General features: G+C 42.5%; 2 protein-coding genes across 2 annotated transcripts; one reads left to right on the top strand and one right to left on the bottom strand.

Moving 5' to 3' along the window:
* Window positions 1-7: 7 nt before the first annotated feature.
* LOC310771605 (centrosomal protein CCDC61-like) lies at window positions 8-5,586 on the bottom strand (the record flags this gene model as incomplete). Its single annotated transcript, XM_083664183.1, has 13 exons — window positions 5,466-5,586; window positions 4,208-4,365; window positions 4,048-4,130; window positions 3,352-3,512; window positions 2,995-3,144; window positions 2,685-2,892; window positions 2,125-2,207; window positions 1,777-2,000; window positions 1,336-1,414; window positions 1,059-1,250; window positions 905-950; window positions 186-237; window positions 8-78 (listed from the first exon to the last, which is right to left on the bottom strand). Coding segments are annotated over exons 2-13 (1,497 nt in total), but the record flags the coding sequence as incomplete, so codon positions are not given.
* LOC310771606 (inositol-trisphosphate 3-kinase C-like) lies at window positions 5,009-13,590 on the top strand. Its single transcript, XM_083664184.1, has 7 exons — window positions 5,009-5,073; window positions 8,489-8,588; window positions 10,531-10,744; window positions 11,226-11,424; window positions 11,600-11,701; window positions 11,783-11,854; window positions 12,955-13,590. Exons 1-7 carry the CDS (start codon window positions 5,062-5,064, stop codon window positions 13,159-13,161), a joined length of 906 nt encoding a protein of 301 aa, XP_083520310.1. The 5' UTR covers window positions 5,009-5,061; the 3' UTR covers window positions 13,162-13,590.
* The last annotated feature ends 1,360 nt before the right edge of the window (window positions 13,591-14,950 follow it).

The following is a 14,950-nucleotide window of genomic DNA, read 5'->3' as shown; positions in this document are numbered from 1 at the left end:
GGTCCCTCATGTACTCCTGAAGCGCCTGCAGCCTGGCATCAATCTCCGACAGCTCGGCACCTGTGTCTATGGAGCTGTCTGGGATTGAGAAGATAAAATGGCAAGCAACTAATTATTAAATGTTGTATAGCGGCTAGATATTTTGGAAGGTCTTCTTGGAGTTGAGCAGACTTGCGATGGGTTACCTTTGTCTGCCTTCCTCCTGCGTGTGGGAGTACTGCATAGTGCTTTCCTGCTCTACAAATACAGATACAACACTCATTAAACACACATATGAGAGACCAAGCCAAGAGTTACAGTAAACCTGGCAGTGTTGTGCAAGTTCACACTTCACAAGAGCTAGCTCAAAGTTCAGTTCACACAGATTCAAATGAGCTACCCTAGTTCATCATTTGAAATGTTGAACGAAGTTCACAGTCACAAAAAATTAACTGTTGGCGTTCACTTCTTCAGTTTTTTCTTCAGTCGCTGGGCTGTGTGTGTGTCTGTGTGTGTGTAGCCCTTTTCAGACATGCAGTGAACTCTGTACGACATCCAAACATTACTCAGGCGGGGTGTATGTATGAACACAATTGTCCGTTGCGAGTGCGCAGCCACACAAACAGATTGTAACCACCCAAGCCCTTAGTACTATGTCTGTGTCGCTCGCAGAGCGGCTGATGTTGGAATAATACAGCATCATGTCCAGAGCGAGCGGGTTGATGACATTGGGATTACTACTGTTATATTCTTAAATGGCACTTTTACAAACCCTTAATGTTCCCGTGAACTCTCGGAGTTAACAATGCACACTGTCACGTTCATTAGTTCACTGTTCACCATCACCAAAATATGAGCTTGTTCAATGAATGGCGCTCTTTTACAGCGTTCATGCACAACACTAAAACCTGAGTAGTGTTAATACCTTGCCACTCACCGCACTAGGGCCATTATATGTCTGTTTTCTTCCTCTGAAAACACAATTCGGGATCAAAGATTAAAATAACCAGCCGAGGTAAAACAAAAATCATCTGCTTCCTCCATGATCACAATAACTTCATTGGAGCGCAGTATTTCACCTGCACAGGGTTTTGGCCATTTCATCCATGTCCACTAGTGAGCTTTCAGAGGACTGCCGGCTCCTCCGCTCCACGGATAAACTCCGCCCCCTGCTGCCAGACCTGACCGTCTGAGGATAGGCCTCTCTCGAGCGTGACCGCCCCCTCTCTGGGACGGGTGATGTCAGCATATCCCTCCGGACCCTCCTCTGTCTGACAGGGGAGACACCGTGTTCAAACTTCAACATCAAATACTGCTGTGCTATTTGGAAAAGGGTAAAAATAAAAGGGAACAAACTTTTTGAGATCTGCTTCTTTCAGTCTGCGCTGTCTGTCCTGGATGTAGGCGGTCGGGTCAAAGCGTGGCCCCCGTGATCCTGAAAAAGTGTGTGTGAGAATATTGAGGTCAAAATATACATTACTTAAGTGCATGACTCAGCTTTACCAACACACCCCATGCAATATGGTTGATAAGTGACAATTTCTGCAAAATAAATGTTCATCTGCAACACATTATTTAAGATTTGAAATGACTGAAAAAAGCAACATCATTATTTAATGGAAGTAAATAGGAAAAATTGGCAGGACTCTGGAAAACTGAAAATCAAAAAATGATGTGCTTCGCAACATCAGGAATAGGCAGCATCAAAGCAACATCAGGAATAGGCAGCATCAAAGCAACATCAGGAATAGGCAGCATCAAAGCAACATCAGGAATAGGCAGTATCAAAGCCAGCACCTGTGGGAGAGGGTGACGGCTGAGGGATGCGAGCGCGACGCCCCGAGGAGTCTGCTCTTCTTCCTCTTTCCTCCGACCTTTGCACTCTATCTTCTATCCTCTCTCTCGACCCGGAGCGAGCCCTGACCGTCCCGTGACCAGACCTCCTCTCGCGGGACAGCGAGCGATAGACCTCCCCGTCGCACCGAGATCCAATACGTCCAGACATAACCGGAGTCAGTCTGCTGCGGACACACAAACTGTGTGCTAAGTAGGCAAATGTTCAGAAAGTGGAGAGATTGAACATTTTGTAAATTAATGAAAGAGAGAGAAAGAAGTTAAAAGATATACATGCTTAGATTGTCTAACCCTCTCCGTAGTAATGCCAGTTCACTGGTGAGACTCTTGACACGAATCCGGAGAGCACACTCTGACGCCCTGAGCTCATCCAGCTAGGAATGAAAGATGGACAACAGAAAGACATCAGAAATCAATTTCAGTTTCACTTCACTGTGACTAACTGGACCAGGGGTGCCCAATACGTCGATCGCAAAGGTAGTGTGGTAGATCGCATGGCATTGAAGGGAGGGGGGATTTTTTTTTTTTTACATAGTGCCGTAGTGAGGATGGATGATAGGCTAATAGGCCCATTTGCCACTTGATTGACGTACAGGTAGCCAGTCAGATATCATCTATACTGCGCATGCAAAAGTTAGCAGCCTATCATCCATCCTCACTATGGCATTTGCCACTTGATTGACGTACAGGTGCGCCAGTCAGATCTCGCTGTGGCAGCCAAGTTTGTATATATACAGTATATAAATAAATATGTTTGGTAGATCACTTTGACTTGGTCATTTTAAAAGTAGCTCCCAAGCTGAAAAAGTGTGGGCACCCCTGAACTGGACTATGAAGCAGGGAGGCTCGACCTCCTCCAGTAGGTGGCGCTGCTCCTGGCCTCTCTTGCTTGCAGACCGTTGGCTTTTGGCCCTCTCCTTGGCAAGCTGCTCCTCCAGGGTCCTCACCACGTCCCTCGCCCTCCACTCCTCTCTTCCTGCTGTGGAACCACTTCCACCGATCTGCAGTTGCTCCAGAGCTTTGGCCATGGCCTCCTTCTCCTCTTTCACCAGAACCAGCCTTGAAAACAATAAGGGATATCAGCAAAGCCCCATATTTCCTCATAATTGCAAAGCTAAATGAACAACACAGCACATGGTGATAAAGATCAACGAAACCAACTCTGCTCTTAGCCGCTGTATCTCTACTTCTGCTGGTTTGTGACTTCCAGAGGTGACAGCGTTGAGCTCGGTCCTCAGGGCTCTGATTTCCCTCTGCAGAGCAGCTGGGTCAGGCTTCCCTTGGTAGGGCAGGGGCAAGGGGTAGTGTATCCTACAGATACAAAATATTGTCAGTAATTCAACCCAGTTACTCACGCACACACACACACACAAAATACAATGCCACAAACCACATGCATTATAATATACAGAAAAGCAATTTCTGTGGCTAAAAAAGGGCATCACCTAAGTCTGTTCCAAGTATGCTCAACATGTGATCCTATGCCAGCTGTGTAGCAGCTTGAGAAGGGACACAAACCTGTCAAACTCCACAGTGTAAATGAGTATGAGATATCTTTTGGCACTGAGAGCAGGCGACTGCTGCTGCCCACGAGGACGACTGACAAGCCCTGCTTTTCTGTTACGTAGGAGCTCCAGGTCAGCGTAGGTCAGGAGGTCAAGGGTAACAGAATCGCTCATCTGCAGAAAGAGCTCATGTCATATATACATCATCGGTATACTGTGGGCCAATTACATCAACAGGTTTCCCAATGTTTTTAGCAAGATTCCATCAGCAAATACCCGTTCTCTAAAGTCTAACTACAATTTCCAAGCAGCAAATCGATTTCAGGACAAACAAAAATCAGATAAACCACTAGTTATGCCCAAACTCTTATCATTTCTCAGAACCGCCGCCCAAGTTTTATTTTACATGCCTTTCTTTATGCCCGACCCAAAATAAAATCAAGTTTTCCATAACCCTTGAAAACCCTAAGATGCTGGCCTCCTGAATTTACTTTGTTCCATTCCCATCCCAACACACAAAGCATTCAAAATCAACATACATATTGAATATAGTGTTGTAACAATGTTGAGCCCCCATTATGGCAGAGAAAGACTGAGCAAATATATTGTGCATTGAACATTATGATGATTCAAGTGGTCTTAATTCTGGAGGCCATCATCTTAAACCACCTTTTAGTCCATTCAATTGAACTTTTCAGCATAGACTTACCTTTCTGGCAGCAGATTCCAACATGCTACAAAAAATGGGAAATTGCTTGAAGTTTCCAGTTTTGCGGGTGAGGTCCTCAATGTCTACAAAAGAAAGGAACAGTTTGAGTGGGTCTATTTGTGCCTGTGATGACAGTCTATGTTAATCATATGCCACTTACATGCCGGATCAAATTCTCCCCTCCACTGATCAGCTGTCATTGCGTCTGAGATCTCGACAATCAGCAAACATTTCTCCACTTCTATCTTCACAGTGAACTCCACACCTCGAAATACAATATCCTCCAGCACCACTGCGCCCACCTCCATCGCTCTGGGCCTATGTTGGGGTATCAAAGATTACTATAAATTACAAGCAATTCAAGTCAGTAACCCCCTCAATTGTTAAAGTAAAACAGTCAAGTAGTGCTCGTGGAAATGTACAACCTTTTGTCTTTTCTTTGACAGTGATCACTATTGGGTAGAAGATATGCTATGTGGAAAGTAACCCTCTCTGCTGGATTGCCATTTTAGTATTTAATAAAAACGTACTTTCCCCCCCAAGAGGGTATAGAAAATCATTTCCGCTATATCATCGGATTCCCTAAGCATTTTAACATGGCTCCCTGATGCATGATTACATTGTAGGTAGAGGTAGCATGTCCTCTCATTTCACAACCTTTGCTGTGGCACAACTATTTATTCTCTCTCTATATCATGGAGCCTCTAGTGGCCAGTGTCAAGTAAGTCACCAGTAAAACAGTTGTAGGCTAATCGCCATTTTAATAATTATATTAAAATAATCCGTGATACATGTCATTCTTGCTTTCTCTCTTTGCAAAAGAGAAAAGTCAAACTCTAATGATCAGTACAATTGGGTTTTCCTGCAATCTGTTCCCACCAAAATACGCCGTAGGGGGGCGGTAGTGAGCAGATCGAGACAATTTCAAAAGGTGTCATTCTATTGAAATAACTTGTGGTTGGTGGATCATATCTATGCCGAATTTACCAGTAGACCCTAACGATTCAGAAAATCATGTTTTACGAGGTATGTAACTACATTAAGTTCTGTCGCTAAACGAGGCACCATTGAACTGCTAGATTTGGCTTTTGACTTCGTCTCCCGTGCAAAAGCAGAGACAACGGCACAAATGCGTACTTCAACGTTAACTGTGCATGGCATGCACAGATGACATAGTTAATATATGCGCTCTGCTATTAATAAAACCACCTAGATAACGTTAGAGTTAACATGATCTGAGTTAGCTGGCGTTAGCGTTAAGTTATTTGTCAAACGTTAGTTAACGTTAGCATGCACACCAGATCGTTACTAGGTTAGCTAGTTAGCGTCACACTTGATAGCAGCTAGCTCTGTATGAACAACATAACGTTGACGCTATTCCATGTGAATAAACGCGTAAGCAAAAGCAGACACTTTACCCTTCGTTGCGGTGATGAGCTTGAATTGTTGCGACGCGTTAGCGAATATCTATGGCTCGACACGCATTCTTTAAAGTGGAATACAACGAGAAAAGCGCCTGATTTCTGGTCTGCCTTTTCTCGGTTCAAAACAGTTTGTAGCCACCGCCACTGGTGGCGAGCAGAGAGCGGTACGACAACCGGGAACGTTGTAACTCTTCTTCGTCTGTTTCTTCTTCTTCTTCTTCTAGTATTGTTTTATGGCGGTTGGCAAACAACTTTTTGTGCATTACCGCCACCTACTGGAGTTTGATGTCTTCTTTATAGTGGAATCTATTTACAGTGTTCATCATGTATCATCACCCATAGTGCTCCCATTCACGATATATATGTCCATTCTACGACTCAGTCGGCGGGAACTCATCCCTCAGCGCCTTCTCGATTTCTTCGTCTGTTTCTTTTTCTTCTTCTTTTTCTTCTTTTTCTTCTTCTTCTTCTTCTTCTTCTTCTTCTTCTTCTTCTTCTTCTTCTTCTTCTTATTTTATGAACATGAACTGGCACTTTACATTTGGTTGTCAATTGAATTTTATTGCTCTTATTGGTTTGATTGTTTTATGCTTTTTTATTTATATCTTGACTTTTGCACTTTTAACCTCTGTCCCTGTCGCTGTTTTAGACACCTGAATCTCCCCATGGGGATAAATAAAGGTTTCAATCAATCAATCAATTTATGGCGTATTGCTGCCCTCCACAGTACATGATGACGTGGGCTGAAACTTTCAGGGGTTGTAAAGAGCACCAGTGCGGGTGACCTGATGGAGGTGATTGCCCTGATGACGGTAATGATTCACTGATTCAGTGATTATGTGATGATGTCATCATCAGTGATCTCATCCTTCCTGGCTTAGGCTAGTGTCCTCTAGAGAGAGCGTGGCGTCAGCGGAGGACCAAGATGCGTGACTCATTAGCCAATGAACAGCCAGGAAGGGGTCTCGCACTACTTTTGAATGCAAAAATAAAGCTGATAATGTACAGTTTGATTCTAAAAAAAAAAATCAAAGTACAACACAATCCATTTTGCTGCAACTCGACAGTGCTGCTTAATCCAGGACCTTACTTCCTGGAACTTGAGAGTAAAAAACTGGTCCATTGGAGTGAATGGAGATGTCGCGACTCTTCTATATACACGGCTCTGGCTGAGGCTAATAAGTTCAGTGATGATGTCATCAGTGATGATGTCATGTTCCAGACCAGGGGGGGCCTTACTCACAGGGGGGTCCCCACGGGTCCTCTAGTACTAAGAATGAGAAGTGTCCGTGTGTGTGTGTGTGAGTGAGTGAGCAGAATCTTGGCCGGCCACGGCTATGCCTCTTTACGTACGATTGGGCTGAAACTTTCAGGGGGTGTAAAGAGCACCCGTGCGGGTGACCTGATCAAGCCCGGATTTTTTAATTAGGTGATTGTCCTAATTACCTAATGATGTGATGTCATCCTTCCTGGCTGAGGCTATAACATCAGTGATGATGTCATCAGTGATGATGTCATGTTCCAGACCAGGGGGACCTAACTCCCAGGGGGGTCCCCACGGGTCCACTAGTATAATAAGAATCTATACTAAGAATGAGAAGTGTCCGTGTGTGCGTGTGTGTGAGCAGAATCTTGGCCGGCCATGGCTATGCCGTTTTACATACGATCGGGCTGCATCCGTGATGATGTCATCAGTGATGTCATCCTTCCTGGGTGAGGCTATTACAGCAGCCTCGCTGCAGGGCGGGCGAGCCTAGGAATCAAGCGTGTAGCCCGCGAGATTGCTAGTAATAATAATAATATTACCAATACTAGAGAGTGGCTATCCATCTTATTCTGCATTCCAGACAACTCAGAGGTCAGAATTTCCCAGTTGGTATGCTGCCTTCAAATGGAACTCATGAACTCGTAGTTACACGTTTGGAAGTCGTGTAGCCTACACGTCACATCGTGAACTCAGAGCTTTCAGTAAACTTCACTTACCAAGTCGTGATCGCGAATACCACTTGAGGGGGGCGGGGCGTTCATATGGACTAATGTCGTAAACACGGCAAACACGACCCCATTTGAAGGCAGTACGTTCAGATTTTCGACCTCCAAGCGTAGCATTCCCCCCCCAAACGTTCCAGGTGCACAACAACACTGTTGTGATTTGGGTGACGTCAGACAACTGATTCTCTGTGAAGTCCAACTCTGAGTTTGAGTGGCGTTCCAGTGTAAAATTTCTAGTAGGACGTCAGAAAATCCCGACCTCCGAGTTGTCTGGAACGCAGCAGAATTAAATCTGCATTTGTGTCATATACTACTCTCCCCTTCAAGCACATACACCTGATATAAACCATACATGTTGCATTTATAGCCTACTGTAGTCCAAATCCATGGGCCTGATAAATAGCAGGATATATATACACCAATGTATGTATGTATGTATTTAATTTACTTGGTATGATATATCCTATATATGATATGATATGATATGATATATGATGATTAATTGAATTACCTTAGTATATTTTGTCATTTGCCACTGACTTTTTCTTTTCTTTTTCTTTACATCTTTCTACAGTATATTTTATATCACAATTTTTGCACATTTCTGTCTTGGCCCTTCAGTAAACATCTCCACATCTCAGTGTGCTCAACTTGTGATTGTGTGTTCATTGTGTGTGTGTGTGTGTGTGTGTGTGTGTGTTTATGTGTGTATAGCTCTGTACAAAACAGGCCTTGGCTGTAAATGTTTGATGAGTGTGTGCAGTGCACCTGTTGTGTAAGATCAGAGTTGAACCCCTCCTCTACATGTATTCGCTCAGTCCCGTGGTAAACGGCTGTTTCCATGGAGACGTTCCACCCATAAGGCAAAAGTTGTTGTTGAGTGACTGAGTCTGAAGTCTGAGGTCCTGTCTGTCTGTGTATGGAGACGCAGAAAAACACCACCAGCACAGGAATGCAACGCGGAGGCATGTATGCTGAAGAATGACTGAGCTCTAACATGCACCACTGCTGCTCTTCCCATGCAGAGCTCCACATGGAAGAAACACAGAAGCCTTGGGACTTCATCTCCCCTCTCCATGCCCCCCAAGAAACCACAGCAGTGGCTGCAAGTGGTCGGACATGCAGGTTTGTTCATCTAGCCTTTCTCACCTTGTGTTTGGCTTGTCAGCGGGTTCCTATCTGTATTTAAAAACTTCCTCACTAGAAACTAAGGGAAGTGTGGCAGCACAGTGGCTCAGTGGTTAGCACTGGCACCTCACAGCAAGAAGGTTGTGGGTTCCGGTCATTTCTGTGTAGAGTTTGCATGTTCTCCCCGTGTTTGCGTGGCGTTCCTCCAGGTGCTCCGGTTTCCTCCCACAGTGCAAAGACATGCTGTGTTTGTGTAGTATGCAGTGTTGGGGGTAACTCATTACAAAAGTAACATATTACATGTAATATATTACTTTTAGCAGTAACTCAGTAATATAACTTATTACTTATAGGTTTTCAGTAATATTATACCAGTTACTTTGTCAAGTAACCTAAGTTACAAATTGAGTTATTATTATTTTTTAAATCAAAGCACATATTTAAAAAGATACAATCATTTCCTAATCAAACTGTGTGTTTTTATGCAAATAACCACTATAGTCGACAATAACAAAGCAAAATAATATCATTTCGAATTTTGGATTGTTTACACTGACTTCAAAGCGGTTGAAATTATTTTTCAGGATGGTTCCGGGGCGGCGATGTCATTCTGCTGCTGCTGTTGTTTTGGTAAAAGTAATGCAAAAGTAGTGTAATAAGTAACGAGTTGCTCTACACAGACAGTAATATTGTAAAGTAACTTATTACTTTCAAATTAAAGTAACTAGTAATATGTAGTATATTACATTTTGAAAGTAACTTGCCCAACACTGGTAGTATGTATGTGTAGACCAGTAGCTTCTTTTTAGTTGGTCATTCATGTAAATCAGACTGAGAAGTTGCTTCTGTCTGCGTGCAATCCAAGATGGCTGCACGCACATCTTTTTGTCTGTCCTGTGAGATGTCGTTCTTTTGTTTGTAAAGTGAAAACGTACTATTGTTGCATGTATAGAGCCGAACTCTCTTGGATATAGAGCGGAACTCTATTTTAGTCTTTGTGTTGTATTATTTTTGCTTATCTGATTGTCTTGTTTGTAAATGTATGATGTTTAATGTTCTATGTGGACTCCAGTAAGAGTAGCTTATGCTTTGCATAAGCTAATGGGGATCCTAATAAATCAAATCAAATCAAATCAAGTATGATATGATGTATGTAACCTATGTTGTGTGTGTGATGTAGTACATGACTGTGATGATGCTATGTAAAGCCCTTTGAGACATGCTTGTGATAAGGGTCTATATATATATTTAGAACACGGCTCTCTTGAATACTCGATTCTGATTGGTCAATCAACAAGATTCACCGGTCATTATTTCTCGACAACCGACCGCTGCTCTGCCACACCTGGATTAATCAGTTGATAAGAGCATTTTGTCTGCAGACACTACTAATTAGGCCAACCAGTTGCAGCTGTGGTGTCTTGTGTGCCAATTACGAATGAAACCGCTTTGTCGTTGAAAACGCTATTAAAAAATCTATTTGAATAATTATTTTTGTCAGATTATTGAATGATTTAGTTGTAGGCCGTGTTCTAAGCGGGATAATGTATATTGAGGCGGTGATTACTGGGAAATAATGACCTTCAGGTGAATCATTAAGCCCTCCGCTGCGCGTCGGGCTCAATCATCACCTGTCGGTCATTATTTCCCCCGTAATCACCGCCTCAATATACATTATCCCTTACATATATATATATTTATATATATATATATATATATATATATATATATATATATATATATATATATATACATATATACATATACTGTATATATATATATACTGTATATATATATATATATATATATATATATATATATATATATATATATATATATATATATATATATATATATATATATATATACTGTATACTGTATATATATATACATAAAGACATGTCTGGACTTTACTCTGAACTCTTGAGGGGTTTTACAGGGAGCTTCCAGGTTGGGGAGTACGGCATGCTGCTGAAGAGGTTTTGTGACGGCGAGCAGCAGTGCTTCCAGAAGCTGATGGACGACACTTTGAAGCCCTTTGTGCCAGCTTACCATGGTGTGGTGCAGCGGGATGAGCATGACTACAATATGATGGACAACCTGCTGACCCATTTCAACACACCTGCCATCATGGACTGCAAAATGGGCAGCCGGTGAGCTTTGTTTTTGCATTTATTTCCATGCAAGTTTGAAAGAGTGAACATATAATGCAGCAGCAAATCCTCCAAAAGCCCTTAGTTTTTGACATGCATGCTTTTTAAACTCTAAGTCTCTCCTTTACAGAACGGGATGTTGAGAATAAAATATGTTTTACTTTACTGCAAGAGGGAAAATCTGTGGATAGGCTAAATGTACAAAACCAATGGTATCTCAGTTTGGGCTCAAATTTTGGAATTTGAGAGGATAGATTTGTAATTGCAATTTAGAGACATAACATTGCAAAAGTGGAGTTGCAGTAGGTGGAGATAGAAATATGTTCCTAGAGAATGTAACGTTAAGCTTTATTTCCGAATACATCATTTAAACTCATATTTACTCCCCCATATGAAAAGAGAGTGTCTATCTGTGACCCATATAAAAAGCTCCAAATACGATCTGAGTGACAGAGGCTCATAGGGCGCTGTCCCTTTGCAGGACGTACCTCGAGGAGGAGCTGCTGATGGAACGGCCACAGCCCCGGAAGGACATGTACGAGAAGATGGTGGCTGTGGACCCGGAGGCCCCAACGGCTCAGGAGCAAGCCCAGCAAGCGGTTCTCAAAACCAGATACATGCAGTGGAGGGAGACCCTGAGCTCCACAACAACAATGGGTTTCCGCATCGAGGGAGTCAGGGTGAGCTCCAACACTCTGGTCAAGATCAGACAAAGACGGTCTTGTCCAGTCATTGATTCATCTTGATATATAGGATGCATCTGCTAAGAGCGGAGTGCTCTGGAAATAATAAATAAATAAATGAATGCCATCAAATTTAGTATTCTAGTTCTGTATTCTCTCATTTCCTCTTCAGAAGGCAAATGGAGTTTGTCAAACAAACTTCAAACGGACCAAAAGCAGAGAGCAAGTAATGGAAGCTCTTCAAGACTTTGTTGATTCCAATGCACAAACTGTGGTGAGTCCAGCCTTCATTGTCTTTAATTCACCTCCAGAGCGGCCATTCCTGTCCTCTTCTAAATCCTCTGTGTCCCTTCAGAGAGCTTATCTGAGGCGGCTCAAACAGCTGCGGCTGGTGTTGGAGACATCAGACTTCTTCAGAACGCACGAGGTCAGATGTGTTTTACAATTTTCTTGAACCAGAACCGCCGTGTATCAGATGTATTAAATGTAATGTTAGAAAGTAAAAGGGAAAATCCAACCTAAAACAGTTCAACAGCTATCTCGTGATTTACCTTGCATTTCTGGGCTCATGTTCTTGTTTGGTGTTTTTCTTATTTCTGTGGATAACTGGCCAAACATAGCTGAGATGCTGTCACAGTATGTTGAGGTATTTCTGGCCAAACTAGCTGAGATGCTGTCACAGTATGTTGAGGTATTTCCAGTGCAGTTTTAAAACATCAACAGTAAAGTCAGGTTTTGTTGTCAGTGCCTCAATATCAAAGAGCGAGCTCTTCTTTCTATAGCCCCATTTTGCACCGACGTTCAACAATCCTACAGGGAGAAATCCATCGTAGAAGAGATAAGACACGACACAAGACCAATTTCTCCACTGAATAAACCAGCATGCAATGCAGATACAAAACATGTATTATTCCTCGACTTCTGCTTCATTATTGCTTTCTCTACGTACAGTAGAGTATATTTTTGAGCCAGTAATCTACTTTTTACTTCGCTACATTTGCCATTCATACCTTTGTTACAACTAGTCTGCTTTAATGCAGGGATTTAGTGTAGGGTAGCGCATGTGGAGCACCTCTACTGCAGATGCCAAGTTGCCAGCTGCCTGGAAGAACCTGTCCTTTGTTTGTTTGGCCACCTTGCTCTACTACTTAGTACACTTTTTGCACTGGTCCAGACACCCTAAAAATATAAAAATGGAAAGTAACTTGTACTTGAGTAATTTATTAACCAGGTACTTCAAGTTCAGGCACATTCACTATGGGTTGTTGAAAGGCATTCTGGGAAATGTATGAACTCACTAACTGAAGTACAGAAGTAGACAAGGCAGGTTTAGGGTGGAGGTTTCCTTTAACCCATTGATACCTGATGCAGCATTTGTGTGTGTATCCCTTTAAGACCGCGAACCGTGTTAACGCGGTTCGCGGTCTTAAAGGGATACGCACACAAATGAGGGATATACACGCAAATGCTGCATCAGGTATCAATGGGTTAAGACTGCCTGGTACTAACACACGTGTGTCTTTGCAGGTAGTGGGCAGCTCCTTACTGTTTGTGCATGATGGATCAGGCAAAACGGGGGTCTGGATGATTGATTTTGGGAAGACGGTGGCTCTACCTGCGCACCTCACCGTGGACCATCGCACTCCCTGGGTGGAGGGGAACCGGGAAGACGGCTACCTGTGGGGTCTGGACAACCTCATCGACGCCCTGACCGACCTCCTGCCTCTCACCTGACCACCACTCTGACACTGTGAAAATTCACTCTCTGACTTCAAAACCCTCAATCCCTCCTCATGAGTGAATGGCTGTGACTGCAGGTGGATTGGCTCCTGAAACAGTTATATGAAGTTGAAAGCTTGGAGGAGGTGAACTCTGTATGTGTATGTGGGTGTCAGTGGAAAAAATGAAAGGCCTGTTTGATTAAGAAAGGACAATAAGGACATGTTTAACTGATGAATACTTTTAGCAATATAAGCACTGAATCACAACACACCCTGATGGCTCATCAATTAATACTGTCATCCCTGACTTACCCCACGCTACACTGACACTGCAGCTATACCCTTACCCTTCAACATCGTGTCCAGCACAAGCCCAGCTCCATCAGTCTCTACAGCAACATGCTAAAGTCAATTCTGACCCTGCTGGCTTGAAATGGCAGAACAACTCACAGTGTACCAGCAATTATAAGCTAAGCAGATGCCCTGCTGGCTTGACATGATCAGCAGTTTCGAGATTACATTGTATCAGCGAAATGGTGCTAAGACTATGATGCAAATGCAAAAATAAACACTGGTTGCCTATATTGTTTTCTTTTTTTTTCCTTAAAAAAAAAAAAAAAAAAAATCACCATTCAGTAAGGTCTAGTAATCCATTGCATTTAAATTCATTATGCTTTGGATAAATATTTAGGTATTTTGAAGTGCTGTTATGGTATGAGAGCAATTCTCTACCATAATGGTTTGGTAATATGGCTAATCTATCAGAGTTAGAAATTAAATTGCACCTTTTACAAAACAGTTCATTGCAGTGTCCTCACCAGGCTGCCTGCAAACTTTCTAATGTATGCACTAATTGACTAGGGCATCACTCTCAAGTAATGTAGCACAACTGTGGAGTCGACAAAGTTGATGATTTTTTTAAAGATGATTTTTGGGTCATCTTGCCTTTATTTTATAGGTGAAAGTAGAGAGAGAGGGGAAGAAGGTAAGGGAGAAAGAGAGGGGAGGACTGGCAGCAATGGACCAGGAGCTGGATTCAAACCCAGGTTGCTGCGGGAAGGACTGAGCCTTATATAGTACGAGCCACTCGCCCTTGACTTCTCTACATATTTTAGTAGCTTTGTTGGACTGCTGATCTTGTTTTCACAATGAAATGTAGTCTCTGGGCTTTTGATTCCTGTAATACATGTATGATGATGATAAAAGTTGACATTGAAAAGTTAACATTAAATATAACACCCTGCGAAGTTGCCAGCGTGTAGCAGCCTTCTTCAAAACAATTTAAATCAATGGGGACCTGTCCAAAACAAAAACAGCCAACCAATTGCACTGTGAATAAAGACCTATATTACAACAACAACAACAACAACAACAACAACAACAACAACAACAACAAAATACTAGGTAGTAATAATAATAGGACAATAGGACTTACAGTATATAGCGCTTTCCTAAATACTCAAAGATGCTTATCCACACCATTGTTGCAAATCAATCAGATGTAGTTAGACTTGCACTAAATTAGGATTATGTCTTTTTGAGAACTCTAAAGAACAGGTCCCAATTGACTTAAATTGTTTTGGAGAAAGCGAGCTGTGCTGGTAACCTCCCTCCTGTGTTATATGGACAAAGTTCACGTGTGTTTCAACTGGCATGAGGGTGAGCAGATGATAACGGGTAAGAATTTAAATTTTTTAGTGAACTGTTTCTTTAAGCTTTGATTAGAGGCTGGATTGGGAAGGATGACACTGTTAAAATGAAGAGGTTACTGCACCAATCAAGGTGTGCTGTGCTGAGAGCCA

This window comes from Poromitra crassiceps, assembly GCF_964638095.1.
Source record: "Poromitra crassiceps genome assembly, contig: HAP1_SCAFFOLD_870, whole genome shotgun sequence".
Taxonomy (NCBI): domain Eukaryota; kingdom Metazoa; phylum Chordata; class Actinopteri; order Beryciformes; family Melamphaidae; genus Poromitra; species Poromitra crassiceps.
The sequence above is the reverse complement of the archived record's forward strand: the minus strand, read 5'-3'. Positions and strand labels throughout refer to the sequence as shown.